The sequence below is a fragment of the Schistocerca serialis genome, chromosome 1, assembly GCF_023864345.2.
Source record: "Schistocerca serialis cubense isolate TAMUIC-IGC-003099 chromosome 1, iqSchSeri2.2, whole genome shotgun sequence".
In the NCBI taxonomy this organism is placed as follows: domain Eukaryota; kingdom Metazoa; phylum Arthropoda; class Insecta; order Orthoptera; family Acrididae; genus Schistocerca; species Schistocerca serialis.
This window is the reverse complement of record NC_064638.1, coordinates 757,534,188-757,559,066: the sequence shown is the minus strand read 5'-3', so window position 1 is coordinate 757,559,066 and position 24,879 is coordinate 757,534,188. Positions and strand designations below refer to the sequence as shown.

At 40.5% G+C, this 24,879-nt stretch overlaps 1 protein-coding gene across 2 annotated transcripts in view; it reads right to left on the bottom strand.

Annotated features, from left to right (window-relative positions):
• LOC126482197 (serine/threonine-protein kinase Warts-like) overlaps positions 1 to 24,879 on the bottom strand; it is a 218,459-nt gene that overhangs the window by 46,184 nt on the left and 147,396 nt on the right. For both annotated transcript variants that reach the window (XM_050106179.1, XM_050106186.1), the window contains exons 4-5: positions 19,757 to 20,283; positions 4,565 to 6,294 (exon numbers count right to left, since the gene is read on the bottom strand). In XM_050106179.1, the coding sequence (XP_049962136.1) occupies positions 4,565 to 6,294; positions 19,757 to 20,283 (2,257 nt within the window). The remainder of the gene's footprint in view (positions 1 to 4,564; positions 6,295 to 19,756; positions 20,284 to 24,879) is intronic.

Here is a 24,879-nt window from a genome sequence, read left to right as displayed (position 1 = left end):
CTTAAGAAATTTTGGGAAATCAAGGAAAACCTAAATTAGGATGACTGTACAGGCATTTGAACCATCATCCTCCCAAGTGCTATTCCAGTGTGCTAACCGCTGCACATCCTCACATGGCTGAAAATAATGTTCATCACTCGCACTGAGAGCAGGTCATAAGAACAAAGTGCAAGGCATCGTTATAGTGGTTGCAATGTGTATATGTGTGTGTGTGTGGGGGGGGGGGGGGGGGGGGGGCAGACTGTTCACTCTGCATAGCTCTCCCCCTAACAATCTGTGTACTGGACAGAGTTTGCTTCTTCTGAGCCCTGCACCTCTCTCGATTATTGCTGAACAACATTTTTAAAGACTGCATGCCTGTTAAGTAAAATGCCTGCTTACTAAGCTGTGTACAGATGGGTGTGAAACTTTTGTATAATATGAAAAATCTAATATGATGTCGTGTTCAGCAGCACACACGCTGCCAACAAAAGACAACATGAAAAGTTCAGCAGTTTCTAAAATAAAAAAAGTCCTTAATTAGACACACCAATAATCCACTTCTTCAGTTTCTTCAACTAATTTCTTATTCATAGCGGAGGGCTGGGGAGTGAGGGGCAGGCAGGAAGGGGGGATGGGGGGGGGGGGGGGGGGGTGAGTACTGTACACCACATTTGTAACAAAACTGATTCAGAAAAAATGTTTAAAGACGACATGCTCCACTCAGAAAGCACCTTAATACACATAATGGCTGCAGAAGAGGTTAACATATGAGATGTACAGCAACAGCCAAATGTCTAAACCATACTATTTGCCTCACATTGCTCAGGAATTACAAAATGAAAATTTCATGAGGTCACTAAGTTTTGTCAAATTTGAAGCTGTGCATTTTCAACAATGTATGAGGACAAATATGCTTACTCTGTAACAAGATATTCAAGAATTTAGCTGTGCTTGACGTACAAATTTGTTGCCTGCAAGAGCATCTCATTCAACAAACCATGACCAATAGATACACTATGTGTAGGGACACTCAACAAAGAGACAGCTGATTCGAATCTTGATTGTGGAAGAAACGTTCCCCAGCATTATTTGCCAACAATGAGAGGACAGGTGTTGGTGCGAAGACTCTGCTCCTTAGACTTTGTGTCAAGTTGCTGGGCAAAATTTCAAACTTTTGTGCAGTGGCATATGAAGACAGGGCATGTAAGTGCTGATGGTGATCTGTCCAAGTTTGACACCACCTTCGGTATATGCCAGCACTGGGTTCTACAAGGTCCCTTCTATCATCATCATCATCATCACCACCACCACTATCACCATCATTGAACAATAACATCATCACCACAACATGAAACAATTAAGATACGAAACAAACACACACACACACACACACACACACACACACACACACACACACACACACATTTTCTGAAGAAAGGTGCCAATCCACATAACGAAAGGAAACCTTCACAGTTAGGTGGTTGAATCTACCCCTCGACATCATCTAGTCAACACTGTCACATTACTTTAGCCACAGCTATGACAACAAGGCCACCAATAAAACTACACTCATTGGGCACTAAGCTGCTATGCCCTTTGGGTGAGCTTGCATTGGATTTCCATTCAATGCATTATTAAAAATGTACTTTCATGCCTGGCACATGCATCTGATGTGTGTACTTGCTTGCTTTCAATGAAACAACATCCTAATACATACAAGTTGATAAGATGTTACAACAACAATTTTATGAATGCTGCATCCTACCATGGAACATTTGTCTGCCTTATTGTTCAGTTTCATTTATTTATCACAAAATGAATCTAAACTGTACTTCTGCTTCAAGTGAACAGTGGAGCACTTTTATTGGTCTTCACAGAAACCACAACAGAAGTTAATCTAGAGTAGGAGTTATGTATTAACCAACAGCAATAGTGACAATGCTGTTACAGGCAACTGGTAATATAAATAATAGTAATGCAACTGAAACCATGCATTCATAGGAGCTTCTCTGATATTTAGGTCAGGAACTGACTACTGAAATTACAACTAATATTTCAAAAACCAAACATGTGCAATTTTCAGTAATGTTCCACATAACACAGAGTGATGACTGGAGTTACAAATAGCTTTAATTAGAGGCTGCAAATGTATGAGCAGAGTGCTGATAAGTCCCTCAGTTTTCCTACTTAAACATGGACGGGTTCTGACATTCTGGCATTAAACCTTGTTCTTTACATTATATATGATAATAATTGTGTAGTAGTAACATAGGTTTTTATTTTTCTGTGCAGTTTTGAAGAGAGCATGGTGCAACACAATAGAGAATTCATAGTGAAAGAAAATCACATTATGATTACGCATCCTTTTTTAAAAAAAAGGAAATGCACCCAAACAAATTCATGGTGAAATGTCCGGCACACTGGGTGGTAACTGCCCTTCCTACTCTGCTGTCAACTACTGTGTTGCTGCATTTAAAACGGCATTTCAGCACTGAAGATGAAGAGCATCCTGGAAGGCAAAACCATGGATGCTGTTCATTTTATGATCCTGGATGATCAGAGGACAGCTGCTAAAAAGATTGTAGAGACACTGGGCATCTACCAAGGATGTGTGGGTCATGTTATTCATGAGATTTTGGACATGAGAAAGCTCTCAGCAGGAGTGGTTCCCAAATGTCCCAACGCAAACCGAAAGGATGAATGCATGGTTGCTTCGCAGTCTATTTTGGTCCAGTTTCACTAGGATCCTGTGTGATTTTTGGACTGTCTCATCACCATGGATGAGACATAGATATACATTATGATCCAAAAACAGTCCAAAGAATAGACGCACAGTGGTTCTCATGTCCAAATAAGTTCAAAATATAAAGGTCGGCAAACAAGTTGCTCAGATCCATTTTTTGGGATACAGATAGAACCCTACTTATCGACTACTTACTTACTTACTACTACAGTAAAACCATCATGGCAAAGTAATATGTTGAACTTTTTGGCAAACTGATGCAACAATTCATCTTCAAATTTTGGAGGGGGAGGGGGGGGGGGGGGGAAGACAATGGTCCTCACCACAAAGGCAGCCATCACACAGCAAAAATTGGCAGGCCTTCACTTTGCAATCTTCAAACACCCACCCTATTAATGTGACTTGGCCTCCTCATGCTAATATCTGTTCCCAAACTTCAAGAAACATCTCAAAGGAAGACAATTTCTGAACACTGAGGAAGCCAAAAAGGTTGGACATGAGTGGTTTGCTGCACAATACATTTTTTTCTCTTAAGGATAGGTTAAAGAAGCCAGAACAAAGATGCCCATAATGTGTTGAGCTCAAGGAGGAATATGTTGAATAATTTCAAATCCATGATAGCATTTTTTCTTTATAGACCTATGGATTTACCAGCACCCATTTGTAATATTAGGCATGTTTTAGCAATGTCAACCAGTATCAATTCATTAATCATCAGTTTCACATACTTACTAACAAGGGAACCTCCCCATTGCACCCTCCTCAGATTTAGTTATAAGTTGGCACAGTGGATTGGCCTTGAAAAACTGAACACAGATCAATCAAGAAAACAGGAAGAAGTCATGTGGAACTATGAAAAAATAAGCAACATATACAACCTGAGTAGTCCATATGCAAGATAGGCAACATTTAGGATTATGTGAGCTCAGGAGCGCCGTGGTCCCGTGGTTAGCGTGAGCAGATGCGGAACGAAAGGTCATTGGTTCAAGTCTTCCCTCGAGTGAAAAGTTTAATTTTTTATTTTCAGACAATTATCAGAGTTCAGGCACTCACACATAATAGTCATATGGAATATATCAGACATGTTTTCCTGGATCAAATGTTTTCGGTTCCCATTGGAGAGGCACGTCGTTTCGTCTACTAATCGCACGGTTTTGCGGTGCAGTCGCAAAACACAGACACTAAATTTATTACAGTGAACAGAGACATCAATGAACGAACGGACAGATCATAACTTTGCAAAAATAAAGTAAGTAAACTTTTCACTCGAGGGAAGACTTGAACCAAGGACCTCTCGCTCCGCAGCTGCTCACGTTAACCACGGGACTACGGCGTTCCTGTGCTCAGATCATCCTTGATGCTGCCTATGTTGCCCATGGACTACTCAGTTTGTATATTTTGCTTATTTTTTCATAGTTGCACACTACTTCTTCCTGTTTTCTCGATTGATCTGTGTTCAGTTTTTCGAGGCCTATCCACTGTGCCAAATTATAACTAAATCTGAGGGGGGTGCGATGGGGAGGTTCCCTTGTAAGAGTTGTTGATGTGACTCACCATATTTCTTTCATTAATACAATTAACATGCAACACTTTGACAAAATGAGGGTAAGTTAAACAGGCAATCCTTTGTACGAAATTGTCCATCCTTTCCACAAAAATAACCACATGGGCTATATGTGACAGATAACAGAAAAATCCATAATACAAGAAACCAACACACACCTTAAATTATGCCCAAACTAAACAAGCAAAAATTCCTGCTTTTGAATTAGTGCCCCGTAATATCTGTAAACGAAAATCAAATGGAAAAAAAAGAAAGAAAGGAAAAAAATGACATACCTGGCTAAAGGTTCTTCAAAGATGCCCAATTTAATTAGTAATGACATTAGGTCTCCTCCAGGAATGTAGTCCATAACAAAATATAAATTGTCCTTATCCTGGAAGGAATAATACAGTTTCACAACCCACTCATTATCAGCTTCAGCAAGAATATCTCTTTCCGCTTTAACATGAGCCACTTGGTTCCTCTTGAGAACATCTGCTTTTCGTAAAGTTTTCATGGCATACAAGTGATGGGTATCAATTTTACGCACTAAAGCCACTTCACCAAATGCTCCAACACCAATTGGTTTTATTTTTGTGAACATTGACTTGTCCATCTTGGCACGTTTTAGGCGAATATAGTTTGATTCTTTTTGTGAGAGCATTTTACGCATCTGGCACTGTGCTTCTGCACTCAAACCTATTTTGGACATTTCTGTCTCCAATTGCATACGGCGGACTAACCTCTGTTTGTGCGATTTCAGCACATTCTCTACATGTTGTTCCATGAAGAACTTGAAAGCTTGAGGGGAATAGTTGCGCACTTTGCAGTCTCTGCGCTCTTCTTCTTTCTCTTTGCTAATATGTTTACGCTCTGGTATGGGCGACTGATGGTCAATCTTATATGGTGGGGGTGCTGGTCCAGATCTTCGTTCACCTCCATTCTGTGAATTTGCTTGTGAACCCTTGTTCTTATTGGCTACAGAAGACGAGGTGGTGGGTGGAAGTGGTGGTGTCTGCTGGGGGTTCTCAGAAGGATAGGCAGGCAGTGGAGGCTGAGGTGATGGTCTGCAGTCATTAATCTGCACCGATCCTGGACTGTCAGCACGAACCACACCTTCAGGAACAGCTGGTGAAAACTTGCGTTGCAATGGCGGGTGATGACTATGGCCCGCAGCTTGCTGGACTGCTGGTGAAGGACGTGGCGTAGCTGCACTTTCCACAGTGGAAACCTGAGCACCACTTGCTACAACTCCGTCATCAGCACCCGGTAGTGGACCATACGGTGGAGGTGGCAACGGATGGTGATGATGTCCTCTTGATGCAGCAAGTGCTTGCATAGTGATGGCATAGCTAGGAGGATCTGTTGTGGGTACAGAGACCTGGCTTGGGGTGACTGAACCAACAGAAGACTGTTGTACAGGTACAGGAGGTGGAGTTTGTTTTTGAGCAGCAGCCACTGCATGCTGTTGCTTCTGTTGCAAAGACAACGCATATGAAGGAGGTGGAGGCTGTGACTGAGTTGGAGGCTGTGCAGTAGGTGGGGGTGCAGTTGGGGCAATGGCTGTCTGTAGAACTGGTTTTTGAACCTGTGTGCTCTTCACGGATTGCATGATGATAGGAGGTTGCGTCTTCGCTTGACGTGCACTCCAGGCTAACAGAGGTGTCGGCCGAGCGACAGATGAAGCTGAGGGTGGAGGACTGGCAACAGAGACTGTAACAGGGCTAGGTGAGCCAGCTGATCCTGGACCTGAGTAGATTCCTGATGATGGGCTCTTCCTGTATTCCTGCTGGGACTGTGTGGGGCTTTGTCGACTTTGAATTGATACAGTATATGATGGTGGAGGTGGGGGTACAGTAGATGATGGAGGTACTAAAGGGTAAGGGGGTGGTGGTTCAGAAGAAAGGGAGCCACTACCACCACTACTGCCGCCTGCAGCAGAAACACTTGGTCCACCACTGCTTCCAGTAGAACTGGATGGATACAGGTTCAATGCCTGCATCTGCTGAGACAACTGCTGCTGCACCTGTAAATTATGTAAATAAATGCTGTTTTAAATGAAATTTACAATTTAAGCAAGTAAGTAATATGACTGTAGCAGACTGTACGATACTGTAACTGAAGCTTACTATTTTTATGGAAACATTCATTACATTGTTCTCTCTCCAAAACACGAGCATAAAATCTGTCTTCGCCCTCAAAGAATAATGTACAATAATATGAAACTTATTTCAGTTAGTAACTGAATACAATATTAATAAACAATTACTAATAACACATGGCATTCTTTATACACTAAGGCTTTGCTTAGGCAACTCTACATGGCCTTACAGAAGGTGGTACAGCCATATATTCATCCAAATACATCTATATGTATATTCAGAAATACATAGATTGATATTTACGAGCTTGATATTTTTTTAAAAGCTTGTGGACAGTGGAACAGCAACATGCCACCTGAAGCAGGTGATGGTTGTGTCAGAAGAAAACATCAAATCAGAGGACAGTATGGCCTCCGAAGACTTATTGTAAACTGTGATACAGAGAAGAGCCTTAGGAAATACCATGATGATTACGTTTCATTACACTTTAGTATATGTTCTAAGCAAAAACATGAAAATTCCGTTTATGTCTTGATGTCAGCCTTTGGCCAAAGAACTTATAAAATACTGTATTAAATTTTGTTCTGGGTGTTAATTAAAGACAGAAAAACTTCCAAGAAAAATAAATACACAGATGATGCTATTAACATGAGATGAGTAAGTGCTAGATTTTAGATTTTAAAAACAAATGAACACCAGAGGTTGGAGAAATAAGAGGAACACTTGTACATAGTTCATACAGTTTTACCCAGTGCAACAGAGAGAACTTCACTAAAAAATGTACATGCCTCTGAGTTCAAAAAAACACACACACACACACACACACAAAAGTAAATGAAATACAAATATGGGTTCAAATCACAAAATGGCAGCTCCATTAATAGTTAACTGTTGTATTCAAATCTACATTGAAAGGGTGTGGAAAAACTGTGTGTAGAAGGTCATGTGACACCTGCATTCACCCAAAAAAGAGTGTGATTTTCTCCAAAGGATATATTTTCAAAGCAAATGCTACACTCTCAATTTTTAAAACAATTACTGTTTAATTCTGAAGCTTCATCTCCATCCAATGTTTTCTTAATACATTCCACTGCCTTACTGGGCCATCATCACAGATGGGAATGACTGACAAGTTGCTCTAGTGTATAAATTTTTACACCAAGGTCCCTACTTTCTAGAGTTTTAATCAAGGAGAGTTAAACTAAAAATATAATACTCTACAAGAAAGCTGTAATTCAGTGTTGTAATCATCGCACATTAATAAAAACTGATCAATATTTAATAGTAACACAAAAAAGTACAGCACAATTACTGAACATTAAACGTAAATGCATAAAGTCAGTGTTTTAAGTGGTTGCTATGAAGATCTCCACAAATCAGAACAGCCATGATCATTCATAATATAAAGCATATCATTTAAACAGTTTGTCCAATATGACATTGGATAATGCACTCTTGATTATGATCCAACAGCATAATGACAATTAAGGTCATCCTAAAAAGTCCACCTGTTGCCAATCAGAATGCCACTGTGAGTACTGTAATTGAGGGTGTGTTTGATTTAGTGTGAAGGGTAGCTTACGTAAAGGGCTACATATACTGATGAAAAAAAAAAAAAAAAATCGCAACACCAAGGAGGAGTTGTGCAACACAAATGAAAGTTAGCAGGTGTGTTTCTGCATCTGAAATATGATGTCTATTCAAATTTCACACCAGCTGCATTAGAATGGTGTTAGTGGCACCACTATGAGGATGCAAATCAGGTTTGCGTTAAATAAAGGCTGTGAGCATTAGTCACCTTTGAGATTGGGTGTGGTGCATTCATGTTAGTCAAAAATACCTTTAAGGCAACAAAGACGCCTCGCTGAGTTTAAATGAGGTCATTTAATAAAGCTACAAGAAGCTCAATGTTCTTTCTGAGATACTGCAGAAAGACTTGGCAGGACTGTAGTCACTGCGTATGACTGATGGCAGCAGTCACAGGAACATACAAGGGTTGTTCAAAAAGTAAGGTGACTTTTCAAATTGCACGGCAATGTACATTCGATTATCGATTATTATTATTTTTTGTTGTGTTGGTACACATGTCCCAAAAATATGTACAAAGCTTCAAGTTTACAGCATACTTCATTTGTTTTTGACAGATAGAAAGGTCAGACGTGTTTTAGTGTGCTCGGCAATTTTCTATTTTTATAAAAAATGAAGCAAAGATTTTTTAACAAATTTTGTGTGAAAAATGGAATCAAGTGTTCTAAAACACTTGAAATGTTGACAATGGCATACGATGAGTCTGCTCTAAGTGTAAAAAAAAAAATTTACAAGTGGTACAAGCTCTTCCAAGATGGCCAAGAAGATGTCAATGACTAACAGATGATAACATCGAAGCTGTTAAATTACCACGACATAGTGAATCATGAATTTTTGCCTCAAGGTTGTATGGTCAATAAGGAGTATTACCTTGATGTTATGCGCTGCTTGCAACAAGCAACACACAAAAAACTCCGGAATTGTAGAAAAACAATTCATGGCTTTTCATCACGACAATGTACCTGCTCATTCGTCGTTGCTTGTGAGAGATTTCTTGGCTAAAAACAATACCACAATCATGCCTCAGCTGCCATATTCACCGGATTTGGTGACCTATGAAAGGATGAAGATTTTCAACAACTGAGGAAATAAAAACTGCATCACTGGAAGTACTCAAGGCTGTGCCAAAAGGTGCTTATGAGAAGTGCTTTGAGGACTGGAAGAAGTGTTGGCACAAGTGTATTGTATCTGAGGCAGATTACTTTGAAGGGGACAGCATGAATATTGATGAGCAAATAAATATTTTTTCATAAAAATATAAAGTCACCTTACTTTTTGAACACACCGTGGATTGCAAGAATATCGGGTCCCAGACGGTCACATGGCACTACCGAGATGAGTGGCCATTGTGCTTGGTATGAGACTCGGACGCATCGTGCAACATCTGCAGCAGCAATCTGAGCAGCAGTTGGCACCACAGTGACACAATGAACTGTTAGAAATCGGTTTTTTCAAGACAGCCCCACGACAGATGCCCCATAGTGTGCATTCCACTAAACCCAAACCACTGCCATTTGCAATCTCAGTGGTGTGAAGCAAGAGCTCATTGGACGACTAGTGTGTAGGTCTGCCTTGGTGCCAGTGATGGCTGTGTGTGGGTTAGGAGGAGGCTAGTTGAGAGCTTGCAACCAAGTTGCCTGCATGCTAGACACACTGGACCTACACCTGGAGTTATGGTCCGGGGTGCAATTTCATGACAGCAAGAACACTCTTGTGGTTATCCTGTGTACCTTGGCTGCAAATTTGTACGTCAATTTGGTGATTCAACATGTTGTGCTGCCTTTCATGAACAGCATTCTAGGGGGTGTTTCCCATCAGGATAATGCTCACGCACATACCACTATTATAATCCAAACATGCTCCACAAAGTGTCAAAGTGTTGCCTTGGCCTGCTTGATCACCAGATCTGTCTCCAATCAAGCAAATATGAGAGATCAAGAGTCATCCGCAAACAGCATTAACCATCCCTGTATTAACTGACAAAGTACAACAGGCATGTAACTCCAACCCACAAACTGGCCCTAAAACACAATGCATGCACATTTGCATGCTTGCATTCAATATTCTGGTGGTTACACCACTTATTAATGTACCAGAATTTCACATTTGCTATGACTTATCTTGCACTTACATTAACCTGTGATCTTGCAATGTCAATCACTTAAATATGTTACCTAGACAAATGTATTCCTGAAATTTCATTACTCTACATTAATTATCTTTTGTTGTTGTGATTTTTTTCCTGTCAGTGTATACGCAAGCTATTGCCACGGAAGATATCAGCAGAAGGTCGGTGCAAAGGTTCTATGTTTGGCCAACATTTGAGATGAAGACTTACAATCAAATGTGGCTACACCTGTATTTGTCATCCAGTACTGATACCACATTTTGTGTGGGTACAAATTTGTGAATTCTTTTTGTACTGATTCTCCCATACACCATTGCAGTTTTGTACTGCATATGTGCTGCAGTTTCTTGATGAAACAAAATATATTTAAGACAGCTGGGGCTGTTGCTGTTCAAACTTTAAAGTGGATCTATGGCAACTTCTGATGCCTAAGAGACATAATGTCTCATGCAACCAATGGCAGGCAACTCCTGTACTGACTCTTTGTATGCTGATCCAAGAGATCTGTTACCCTCAGAGGAACAGAAGTCAGTGAACAAGCAAGAATCAACAACAGTAGCTCTGTCCTGAATGTGCTATTTAAATCCCTAACTCAAAATATAAATGAATTTTGTTAGCAGTCAACAATGGTAATGAAGCCGAAAAAATTAAGTTCAAGTTTTGTATAGGTACTGTTGCACCACAGCATTTCTTAGCCTAGTGGAAGAGACCCCTGACCACATCAGCAGACAAATGTCACGGCATAGTGGCACTAGAAATGTCAGTGGTGGGTGTTCTTGTGTGAGAATTCATAATCAGACTATGCTTAAATTGTGGAAGTCATCACCCAGATCTCCCGAAAACATAAGTTGTGACATCATCACAGCACACCAGCACTACAGTACTGTTGACACAGCAGAAGAATTGGGTCAGCAAGGCAATGATGTCATAATTGGCCAACTGTCTGCACTAGCTGCAAGTCAGTTATCCACGTCGTAAGTCCATTTACTGCTGACCTGGTGCCTTCCAGCCAGCGGGGCACATGCTGACTAACTTACATCCATTGCAAGCCACCTACGTTCGTGCATGGGCCACTTAAGAGGGTATTACACGATGATCCACCTCAAACAGTACTGGCCTAGGGCGATAGCCATCTAGCAGTAGAATGGGCGAAACTATGAAAATCAGCAGACACTTTATCCACGTGCCAGAATAGGGAGCAGTTCTAAACTGCCGTCAATCCGCACATGGGCACTAGACACTGATAACTTGCACTTGCACAGAAGGAAGTACCGCAGTACCTTTTGCTTGTTGTTTGCTTATTGTTAGGTGGCGAGTGGCTAATTTCAGATTTTCATGGTGGGGGTTTTCCGCATTTTTTTACAGTAAATAGGTTTTCATAAATGCAGTAAAAAAAAGGTAATACCTTTCTGCCAGTAGATTTCCTATTATATTAGCTGTTTGTGAAAGCATTTTTGCTACTGATTGCTTCGTATTGTAGAAATGGAGTGGAGCAGAGAGGCTTTAAGTGTCTTAATTCAGGAATACAGCGAGGAAAGGCATGACCCGCTTGACACGCTGTGTCATAATAAGGTACATTGGCAGTTGCAATTGTTTATTTCTGAGTAATATACATATAACGTTACACAGCGATTTTCGATTTGTATTTTAATGCCTTAGCTTACAAAAGTTCATGTTTGTTTTTATTGAATCTCTTGCTTTATTTCAGCATACCAAGAAAGAGAAACTGGCAATGAAAGGTGAGAAAGCCCATACAGTTTTAACCAGTCCAACAGACAAAGACTGTAAAACTCTTACTGGCCCAGGCACTGGCTTTTCGTTTTTGTCATCATTCTGCTCTAATCCAAAGGTTTACTGTCACTGTCAGGGGAATAGCTCCAAAAAAGAGTGGGTCCTCCATGTGCAAGTGTGTGTGTGTGTGTGTGTGTGTGTGTGTGTGTGTGTGCGCGTGTGTGTGTGTGTGTGTGTGTGTCTATAGCGCCTTTGTAACCAAGTGTCATAATATAAAACTAACTGTTGAGTCTGTAATTCAGAACAGAAGTAACCGTCATAAAAGAATAAAAATTACAACATAAATAATGATAAAAATAATTACAATAATTTCTTACTAATCAGGAACTTGAGCTCACAGAAATAATTTAAACGAATGACATTCCAGTAAACCGCACCGTCTCCCTCCAGTTTCGTGTGGTAGAATGAACAACTTTACAAGAGATCAGACAGTTCTATTTGCATTTTGCACATTATTACCATCTAATGTGCATGCGCACCAGGTAATCCTGTGTGGATGGTGTAAAACGTCGATGTGAACCAGTCTGTAGTTACAGATATGCACGCTTGGTACGCTGGTACCTAGGCATACAGCTTAGGTGCACCGTGTGATAGGGGCTTTAGCTGCCATTGCCTGTATTGGCAGACTTTGCTACTACTTGCCATTGCCCCATGAGGGCACACTTCACAGCTGAGAGCCACTGCTGTCCACACTGGGGTGCACAATTTGGCTCTGCATGGTATGGTTCACCCTTCAATAAACTGCACATCAGTACTAGTTAGCACGGCTGACTTCTCTGCTTGCCGCATACCACCCTACATCAAGATCTGACTAGTGCTACATGGTTGAAGTGCTGACCATGTAGTCTTTCCTCACCTGCTGCCTGCTGCACAGTGACAACACTGAACACTGGCCATGAGAGGAGGTCACTTGTTGATCTAAGTATGCTTCACTGATCAAGACCTACTTCCACCTTGGACCACAGACCACAACCTAGCACCACCTTGACTGACATACACTGATGCTGACACAAAATAAGGAATACATGAGACTACTGGTTTTATGACAGGATGTCAGACATCAACCTCACAGCAGGGTGAGTGGCAGGTGGTAACACATTTGAATCGCTTCAGACAGAGGGCAATGTGGAAGCTGACCATCTGGCCACACCTAATTGCATTCTGAATGAATGTGTGGTCATATCTTCAGCAGGGTACAAGCAAGCACTTGTGGGCGGGGATTTGCTATAGTCCAATCCACAAACGATGGCAGTTGGGGCAGTTTGAAACAGGGGCAGAGATTGCATTGTTGCCTGTTGCACGTGACAATAGCGTTAAGCGTGTACATGTTCTTTGCACTTGAAAAAAGCATATATACAGCAAATTATGTCTCTCGTTTGCTTGTGCGGAATTTTTTGCTTATCACCACCATCAGCAGTGACAACTCACAGCTAATGGAATAAAAATTCACTAAATAACTCACTACAGTCATGTTTAATACTCACACTGGATATGACATTCACAGCAGACTGCAAAGAACACTATTGAATGCTCACTGGGTGTCGGAAAACGAATGTCATAGACGCGCAGAACAAGCCTAAACTCGACCGCCATCATTTGTGATTCCAACTACAGTAATCAGGAGCTCCATGTTAGGCACATTATGGAGCCCCTAGGAAGATAGCATTCAGGGCTGGAAAGAAAGCCAATGTGCACTCGGTATGTCTGCCAGGGGGCCTCATCCGAGATGTGGACACAGCCTTGCTGCCACTGTTGAGCACGCAGAGTGCAGTCATCTACAAGTTGTCGCTCATGTCGGCACTAAAGATGCCAGTTGCATGGGTTCTGAGGCCAGTTCACACATACAGCTGGTGGAAGTGGTGAAAGCTGCTGCCCCCACGCGTGGGCTGCAAACAGAGCTCGTAATTTGCAGCATTTTTCCCAAAGTCGAGCAGGGTCCTATGGTTGGAGCCGAATAGAGGGTCTGAAGCGAAGGCTTCGTTGACTCTATGACTGTCTTGGCTGCAGATATCTAGCCCCGCATTATCAGGTGGGGGATCTGTAGGATTCCCCTTGATAGGTCAGGGGTGCACTACACACAGGAAGCACCTACTCAGGTAGCAGAGTATTTGTGGGGTGCACATGGGCTTTTTATAGGCTAGGCAGTAGTTTGAGATATTCTGATGAACACTCGTCAGTTGATACACAGTACAGACACTTGAACTGTCAAAATTTTATCGGCAAATTGTTGAAGTATTCGTAACAATGTTCCATGAGTTTACTTTCCTCCAGGAAAGTTCTTTACTCAAATTATTCTTGAGACCTAGAGCTGGCTGAAACCTGAAGCAGAAAGCTCTGAGATATTTAGCGAATCATAGAATATGTATCAGAAAGACAGATTAGATGCCATAGGAGAGAGAGTGTTCATCGCAGCTGACAAAAAATATTTCCTCTATTGAGGTCAAAATTGTGTGTGACTGAAGTAATTTGGTTGTGTGTAACAGGTCTAGGTGGAACCAAGTTAATTCTTGGATTTTTTTACCGGCCACCCAATTGCACTGTGAAACTTCTAGAGTTATTCAAAGAAGGTCTACAGTCAGCACCACCTAAGTACCAAGACCATGTGATACTAGTTGAAGGCAACTTTAACCTACCAAGCATGAACTGCTGGGACATAAACAGATTCACTGCATTGAGGGGAGTACAGTCAGTCTTGTAAAGTACTTTTGCATTTTCTGAAGACTGACTTGAGCAGCTAGTTCAGCAGCCCATACAAAATGGAAACATCTTACACCCTGTAGCTACAAAGAGACCAGACTTTATCAACAGCAGCGATATAGAGATGAGGATTAGTGATCGTGACGTCATTACAGCAACTATGATAATGAAAGTTAATAAACTAATAAAGAAGGCTAGGAGACGCTTTCTGTTAGTAAGAGCAGCTAAACAGTTGTTAGATCCCACTTCGGTAATGAAATGACATCACTTAGTTCCAGTCAGATAGACATAGAGGAATTAGGGCAAAGTTTAAACAGACTGTAAATTGTGGTCTGGAGAAGTGTGTGCCTAGTAAGTGGATTAAGGGTGGAAAAGATCCACCATGGTTTAACAAGAAAATTCAGAAAATTCTGAGGAAGTAAAGCCTGTTGTACTCTTGGTTCAGAAGAGAATGTGCAAATGATAACAGGCAAAGATAAGTAAAGATTCACGGGTCTGTGAAAAGATCTATGTGCAAAGCATACAACAATTACCACTGTCATGCCTCAGAAAACGATCTGGCTAAAAAACCAAAACAAATTCTGGTCCTATATGAAAACGATAAGTGGATCTAAGGCTTCCATCCAGTCATTTGTTGAGCAGTCTGGTATAGTAGTTGACAATAGTAAAACAAAAGTCAAAGTTTTAAATTTCACATTTAAGAAATTGTTCACACAGGACAATATACCATCCATTTGACAACTGAACAGACTCCCATGTGGACGACATAGTAGTTAGCACACCTGGCACGGAGAAACAACTGAAAGAGTTCAAAACAAATAATTCACCAGGTCCAGATGGAATCCCAATTTGGTTTTACTAGGAGTACACTATGGCATAGGCCCCTTATTTGGCTTGCATTTACAACTCTCATTCAATGCAAAGTCCCAAGTGACTTGTTCATGTGAAGTTCAGCTTGTCCTTTTCTTAGATCATGTACTGTGAATTAGAGATGAAAGGTAACAGGCATATACCATATTTCTAGATTTCCGGAAAGCATTTGACACAGTGCCTCACTTCAGACAGTACGAGCATACAGAATAGGTTTCCAGATAAGTGAGAGGCTCAAAGCCTTCTTAAGAAATAGGACCCAGTATGTTGTCCTCAATGGAGAAGTGCCCCATGGAAATATGACAGGACTACTATTATTTCCTACATAAATGATCTGGCGGACAGGTTGGGCAGCAATCTGCAGTTTTTTGCTGATGACACTGTGGCCTATGGTAAGGCGTCGAAGTTCTGTGACTGTAGGAGCATACCAGATGACTTCAACAAACTTTCTACTTGGTGTGACAAATGGCAGCTAGTTGTAAATCTAGAAAAATGTAAGTTAATGCAAATAAATAGGAAAGAGAAACCCATAATGTTCAGACACAGCGTTAGCAGCGTTCTGCTTGACACAATCATGTGGTTTAAATATCTGGGTGCCCAGAGAGATATGAAATCAAACGAATATGTGAGTATTGGGGTAGGGAAGGTGAATGGTCAACTACGTTTTACTGGAAGAATTTTGGGCAAATGTGGTTTCTATCTGTAAAGCAGACTACATATAGGACACTAGTACGACCTATTCTTGAACGCTGCTCAAGTGTTTGGGATCTGTACCAGTTCAGATTATAAGAAGACTTTGAAACAATTCAAAGGTGGGCAGTTAGATTTGTTACCTGTAGGATCGAACAATATCCAACTGTTATTGAGATACTTTGGGAACTAAATGGGAATCCCTGGATGTGAAGCTATGTTCTTTCCAAGGAATACTACTGAGAAAATTTAGAGAACCAGTATTTGAAGCTGATTGCAGAAAGATTCTACTTCCGCCAACACATATTTCACATAGGGTCCACAAAGACAAGGTACTAGAATTTAGAGTTCATACCGAGGAATAAAGATGGTTGTTTATCCCTCACCCTATTTGCAAATGGAACAGGACAAGAAATGACTAGAAGTGGTACAGCGTACCTTCTGCCATTTAGCGTACAATGGCTAGCATAGTATGTATACAGATGTGATATAGATGTACTAGTGACTGGGTTGACCACACTGAATCCCTCCATAAGTGGTCACCTGCAGATGGGGAGGTTCATAAAATTGACGACATTTGCAATATTTTGTTTACTGAGCTTAAGAGAAAGTGTAACGTCAAAAGTGATCTTTGGCAGTGCATGGTGGAAATCAGTGGAGCATTGTTCCAACTGGGAGAAGCTGTTGCCAATGACATACTGTCGCAAGATCATCCTCCGCACAGGATAAACCAACTAAACAGCGGGCGAACAACTTAATGCACGTGATACAGTAGTGCACGGTACAACAGAACACAGCACTGCAAAAAAGTCTACCTGTAATTAGCATTAAAGTAAGGGAAATCAATGAGACTACCGTAGTGGGTACCAGTAGTGCCATATGCAAGTTGCATGTCATTATACAGGGTGATTCAAAAAGAATACCACAACTTTAGGAATTTAAAACTCTGCAACGACAAAAGGCAGAGCTAAGCACTATCTGTCAGCGAATTAAGGAAGCTATAAAGTTTCATTTAGTTGTACATTTGTTCGCCATTTCAGCCAATAAAGTTTTTGGTCCCTTTTTCTTCAAAGGTGCTACTGTAACTGGACTACAGTATCTGGAGATGTTAGAGAATTGGCTGTTCCCTCAGCTCGAACAAGAAGCACAACAATTCATATTTCAGCAGGATGGAGCGCCACCACATTGGCACTTATCTGTCCGTAACTACCTGAACGTCAACTACCCGAGGCGATGGATCGGCCGCCAGGCAGCCCGTGACAGAGCACGTCATCACTGGCCTCCAAGAAGCCCTGATCTTACCCCCTGCGATTTTTTCTTATGGGGGTATGTTACGGATATGGCGTTTCGGCCACCTCTCCCAGCCACCATTGATGATTTGAAACGAGAAATAACAGCAGCTATCCAAACTGTTACGCCTGATATGCTACAGAGAGTGTGGAACGAGTTGGAGTATTGGGTTGATATTGCTCGTGTGTCTGGAGGGGGCCATATTGAACATCTCTGAACTTGTTTTTGAGTGAAAAAAAAACCTTTTTAAATACTCTTTGTAATGATGTATAACAGAAGGTAATATTATGTTTCTTTCATTAAATACACATTTTTAAAGTTGTGGTATTCTTTTTGAATCACCCTGTACATTTAGGGATACATTTCCTGGAAAAATGTAAGGTAAACTTTTGTTATAAAGTCAAGATACCAATGGATGCACCAAACAGTAAGTTAAAAAACCACTGGATAAACAGGAAGTAGTGCCAAGCATGAGAGATCAATCACACAGGACCATTTCCTGTTTAAGTTGAATTGTTACAGAGTTTGTTAATAGGAAAGAGTTTTCAATTTTGTTTTTAGTTTGCTCTCTATATATGTCATGTGGTGGTTCAATGTAGTAATATCCATGGCCAACAGGTAAGGAAAGATCAGTGGGCTAATACAAACTCAGAGAGGATGCATTATAGCAGAGCAGATGATCCTGCATGTGCAGCAGTACTGTAGTAGCCAGCACAACAGAGTTGTGGTGATGTGTCTTGGTTTCAGGTGTCAGTATAGTCTTGATCCTTCTTTGTGCAGACTGAGTCTACTTAAGACAAGCTGCAGTACAGTTAACAAAGTTGAAGGATTGGGTCACCAAGGAAGTGATGTCATGATTGCCCAATGAGTATGTCTCAAGCAGCAGTTCTGTTGGTGGGATGGTACTGCCATTACAGAAATGGTGGCAGACTGAGTTCACATAAATACTGCCCATTTTACACAAACAATATCAATCACCACATGCAGCCTGCTATGAGGTGTAGTTTATGCTGGTCAAACCTCAAATCACAGATGCTGCCTTCAATAGCTGTGAGCTTGCTGTCTCTGCCTAAGTGTGAATGCTACTGATTTGGAGCCTTCCAGCCTGTGTGTCACATGCTGGATAACTTTCATCCACTGTAGGCTGTCAACCTTGGGCACCACAGAGCCGAAGGTTCTGTGGTTCGTGCATGGGTCACTTTGAAGCCCACCCACAATCACATGTGGGCACACACCACCTCTGTGAGCCGCCATTGTCCACAAGGTGCCCACAGTTTGGCTCTGCACACAGCAATATCCTGCAACAACACAAGCTGTGTATCAGTATCAGTAGGGATGGTTGTATTCTCTGACCGTCACATACCACCCTGCCTCAAGACCTGACTCAGTGCCAGTCCACTGGAGTGATGACCATGTATCCTCGTCTTAGCTGCTGCCTGTCGCACAGGGGCAACGAAGCATGCTGATTACTCGCTGGTCTCAATGTGCTTCACCAATTGAGACCAGCCTGCGCCTTGGGCTGTGCTGACGCAACCTAGTACAACCTCGAATGATGTATTCAGACACCAAATAAACGAATATAGAAAATACTGTTTTTATCACTGGATGTCAGACAAATTACCAGGTACCTACACCACACTGCTGCTAACACGCCTAAGGAGGAGAGTAGAACACCTTCCTGGCCAGTACCAGCCCAGCTCCCCCACCCATCACTGAGGTCATGCACCTCTAACCTCTACAGTACTAAAAATGTATTACAAACAGTATATCAAGTTTACTACACCAAAAAGTCACAACACTCACCATAATGACAAGCAAAGATTAAGAACATAAGCCTCAAGAGCAGTAATGAGTTACTCTACAGAAGGATTCAGAATAAAGACATTAAAAGCATAAACTTTGCGTGACATGATTAAGACACTGGCTGTTGATGCAAAAAAGGAGAGTGGTTCACATTGCAGTGTGATATTGTTTCCGACGAAATGAAGTTATGGTGTACTGTCAGGCTTTAAACTTCAAATCTTTACTGACTAAAAACTTTCTGCCACCCAGTCAAAAAGATTTTGTATTTTTGATGAGAACTGAATCTGAGTGCCACATTTAGCCAGTGAATGTAAGAAGAGGTATAATGGATGACATTAGCAAAAATATGTTTATTGCTTGTTTCAGAGGCATTTCTTAAATCATACACAACATTTTAAAATTGTTTTCAATGTACAACAGATAAAATATAAATTGTTAGAAATGCAATAGATAAGATTATGATATTCTTATTCAAGAACATCAAATGGTGTGGTAAATAAATATAAAAACTATGCAGATTACAAATTTACCTGTGGACCATTTTGAACAACCATTGGCTGCTGCCTTGAAGGTGTTACTAAAGTAGGACTCGTACCCCTCGTAGCTGATGGTGCAGAAGGTGTGACAACAGGCACAGACACTGACACCTGACAAGGTGGCTGTGGAGGTGGGCGTGATGGTACAACAGGCACAGGAGCTGGTGACATGCGCTTCAAGAGCTGCTGCACATGGTGAGGAGGGGGTGGAGGTACAGGGGGTGGGGTTGAACTGCATCGAGGAGGTGGCACAGGGGGAGGAACTGAAGAAACAGCTGCAATAGGTGGCGTTGGTGGGGGTGGTTCAGTGGCGGCTGCAGCTGCTGCTGCGGCTGCCGCAGCAGCAAAGGCACTTGGTGAGTACTGCCGGCTGAGCTGAGGGTGAGGGTGACCTTGGCCTGGGCTATCAGAGCGTGAAGAGCCTGCTCCACTGTCCAATGCTGGTGATCCACGGTGAGGCCCAGCCAGTTCACGTTCTAGGCTTGGCTTGCGGATCAACTTCGTGCTCAGCGCAGAAAGACCTATGCACCAATAATCAAGTAATTCCTTTACTGACTCATCTCTAATAATAAAGAAATGTAAATTTACATACAGGCAAAATGAAAAAAATCAACATTTCTGATAAAAGTCTCAGAAATTATAAATGAAGAGCTAATTGATGGTATAGCTTTAGTTAGCTGACAGCTCCATTTTTCTCACACAATATGTTGATGAAATGTTCTGTTTAAAAATGGACTCATCAGCTCAGCTAGAATCCTGAAAAAGTAAATCAAACACTGATGCAGAGCAAAAATTATAAATGACAGTTAGCTGTTTATTACCTAACAATATTTGTCTCCCACTCATTAAGAACATAAGGAAACAAAACTGAGCAATGAGATCACTGGAACATAGTCAAGCTGTGCAAAATTAATGGTGGAATACACAAGATTATTTAGATACCTCCTAAACACTCCACGAGAAAAATGATGCTTTATAGTGATGGGATCATCACAAGAGCCTCAGCTGATGGTACTTATGACTAACGACTAGGAGTATTATTAAAAACAACTCAAGATTCTCATCAATCTAATTTTGACACTACCATGTAATCAACATAGTGTGAAATTATGTCTTTTGTATGACAGAAAATCAAATACAGTACCCAAAAAATATGATCAACATGAAAGTATATTCTACTGTTCAGTAAAGACAACTTATAAATTGTGGGCACCATTCCATTGGGAACTTCCCTGTTTGAATATGGTATCAGGAGTGTGCTCACATAAAGATTTAACACTGATGTTAACAACTTATTTACTAATAAAGGAAAGAAAAATTATGATTTAATGTCATATCAGTAATGAAGTTATTACCAACAGATCACACGCTTAGACTGGATTGAATGCTGAAGGAAATCAGGTATCATCTCAGCACTCTTCTTAGTTGATTTAGGGAAACCATGGACACCTAAATCTGGCCTCACTGCTCCTAAATGTGATTGCATTGTTCCTAGAATCTGTTGCCACGAAGGACACAGTTCTGACCCATTGTGCTCTTCAGTATTGTACCAGAAGTGAATCTGATACACAGACACTTGCTAGAAATCTGATCCTTTACTGTTGACAGAATCAGTCAACACTGTTATGACAGATAATTCATAGAAATTCACTTGGAAGTTCTTTAAAATTGAATCCCCAAGTGCATTAAGCAAACATTACATTTCTCAATTTATTTTGGATGAGTGATAGTGTAATGCACCTCAGGAGTAATCTTCAATCTACATTATTATAAAAATGAGTGTTCCTAGAAATTGTAGAAGCTAAATCTGCCTTTTTCACATTACAGCATGTATTGCTTTTTTGTTGTATGCCTGCTGGCCACGCACATCAGTGATTATATGTAGGAAAAAAGCACTGGGTGCCAATGACACACTGTCACTACCCTCTACAGGTTACTAGAGCTTTATCCCATATTTGCGTTGAAATATTTCTCTGGTTTGATTTTCTGACATACCAAACACTATTATTTCAAATGTGGTTGAAAAAGAAGTGTTTTGGCATTAATCTGCTTGTATTTATCTGGAACATTATTCATTTATTTGTGCTGCCATTAATTGTATGTGATGATTCTTTTGCAGTGTTGTTATTTATTTGCTACCTAATAACTCTGCATGATGCATATTTAAGACCATTGCATCAGCATTAGTGGCCCAATACAGCTCAATAAATTTGGAAATGGCACGATCATAGCATACAGTGTGATCTACAGAATCTCACTACATATAAAAATCATGTTTCTCCGAAGTCGGACAGGCATTCATAGAAATAAAAGGAATCTGTACACACATGAATCAAATGGCTCACCAATTACCTCCTACATCACACTGGATATTATTGTTATTTCTTTCTTGTCTCAGATGTTATGTCTGGTTAAAAATGGAAGGTGAGGCGGACCTTGATCAAGCGTGACTTCCTTTTAACTGTATGGTATATGTTACATTGCATTTAGGAACTTTCGGGTAATTGAACAAGTGTCAATAATTACAGATTTCTGTAGTTGTATATATAAGTTTGGATGTAGCTGTATTGCATTGATGTACTGGTGGATACTGTGTGGTATGACTCCTGTAGTTGATAGTATAATTGGTATAATGTCAACTTTATCCTGATGCCACATGTCCTTGACTTCCTCAGCCAGTTGGATGTATTTTTCAATTTTTCTCCTGTTTTCTTTTGTATATTTGTGGTATTGGGTATGGATATTTCGATTAGTTGTGTTAATTTCTTCTTTTTATTGGTGAGTATGATGTCAGGTTTGTTATGTGTTGTTGTTTTATCTGTTATAATGGTTCTGTTCCAGTATAATTTGTATTCATCGTTCTCCAGTACATTTTGTGGTGCATACTTGTATGTGGGAACATGTTGTTTTATAAGTTTATGTTGTAAGGCAAGCTGTTGATGTATTATTTTTGCTACATTGTCATGTCTTCTGGGATATTCTGTATTTGCTAGTATTGTACATCCACTTGTGATGTGATCTGCTGTTTCTATTTGTTGTTTGCAAAGTCTGCATTTATCTGTTGTGGTATTGGGATCTTTAATAATATGCTTGCTTTAATATCTGGTGTTTATTGTTTGATCCTGTATTGCAATCATGAATCCTTCCGTCTCACTGTATATATTGCCTTTTCTTAGCCATGTGTTGGATGCGTCTTGATCGATGTGTGGCTGTGTTAGATGATACGGGTGCTGCCATGTAGTGTTTTCATTTTCCAATTTACTTTCTTCGTATCTCTTGATGTTATGTGATCTAAAGGGTTGTAGAAGTGGTTATGAAATTGCAGTGGTGTAGCCGATGTATTTATATGAGTGATTGCTTTGTGTATTTTGCTAGTTTCTGCTCGTTCTATAAAGAATTTTCTTAAATTGTCTACCTGTCCATAATGTAGGTTTTTTATGTCGATAAATCCCCTTCCTCCTTCCTTTCTGCTTAATGTGAATCTTTCTGTTGCTGAATGTATGTGATGCATTCTATATTTGTGGCTTGTGATCGTGTAAGTGTATTGAGTGCTTCTAGGTCTGTGTTACTCCATTTCACTACTCCAAATGAGTAGGTCAATATTGGTATAGCATAAGTATTTACAGCTTTTGTCTTGTTTCTTGCTGTCAATTCTGTTTTCAGTATTTTTGTTAGTCTTTGTCTATATTATTCTTTTAGTTCTTCTTTAATATTTGTATTATCTATTCCTATTTTTTGTCTGTATCCTAGATATTAATAGGCATCTGTTTTTTCCATCGCTTCTATGCAGTCGCTGTGGTTATCCAATATGTAATCTTCTTGTTTAGTGTGTTTTCCCTTGACTATGCTATTTTTCTTACATTTGTCTGTTCCAAAAGCCATATTTATATCATTGCTGAATACTTTTGTTATCTTTAGTAATTGGTTGAGTTGTTGATTTGTTGCTGCCAGCAGTTTTAGATCATCCATGTATAGCAGATGTGTGATTTTGTGTGGGTATGTTCCAGTAATATTGTATCCATAATTTGTATTATTTAGCATGTTGGATAGTGGGTTCAGAGCAAGGCAGAACCAGAAAGGACTTAATGAGTCTCCTTGGTATATTCCATGCTTAATCTGTACTGGCTGTGATGTGATATTATTTGAATTTGTTTGGATATTAAGTGTGGTTTTCCAATTTTTCATTACTATGTTTAGTAACTGCATCAATTTAGGATCTACTTTGTATATTTCCAATATTTGTAGTAACCATGAGTGGGGTACACTATCAAAAGCTTTTTGGTAATCAATGTATGCATAGTGTAGTGACCATTGTTTAGTTTTAGCTTGATATGTCACCTCTGCATCTATTATCAGTTGCTCTTTACATCCTCGTGCTCCTTTGCAACAGTCTTTTTGTTCTTCATTTATAATTTTGTTCTGTGTTGTATGTGTCATTAATTTCTGTGTAATGACTGACATTAATATTTTGTATATTGTTGGTAGGCATGTTATGGGGCGATATTTAGCTGGGTTTGCTGTGTCTGCTTGATCTTTAGGTTTCAGGTAAGTTATTCCATGTGTAAGTGTATCAGGGAACGTGTATGGGTCTGCAATGTAACTGTTAAATAATTTATCTAAAAACAAAGATGATGTGACTTACCAAATGAAAGTGCTGGCAGGTCGACAGACACACAAACGAACACAAACATACACACAAAATTCAAGCTTTCGCAACAAACTGTTGCCTCATCAGGAAAGAGGGAAGGAGAGGGAAAGACGAAAGGATGTGGGTTTTAAGGGAGAGGGTAAGGAGTCATTCCAATCCCGGGAGCGGAAAGACTTACCTTAGGGGGAAAAAAGGACGGGTATACACTCGCACACACACACACATATCCATCCACACATATACAGACACAAGCAAACATGTTCGTCTTTAAATATGTCTGCTAGTGTCTGTATATGTGTGGATGGATATGTGTGTGTGCGCGCGAGTGTATACCCGTCCTTTTTTCCCCCTAAGGTAAGTCTTTCCGCTCCCGGGATTGGAATGACTCCTTACCCTCTCCCTTAAAACCCACATCCTTTCGTCTTTCCCTCTCCTTCCCTCTTTCCTGATGAGGCAACAGTTTGTTGCG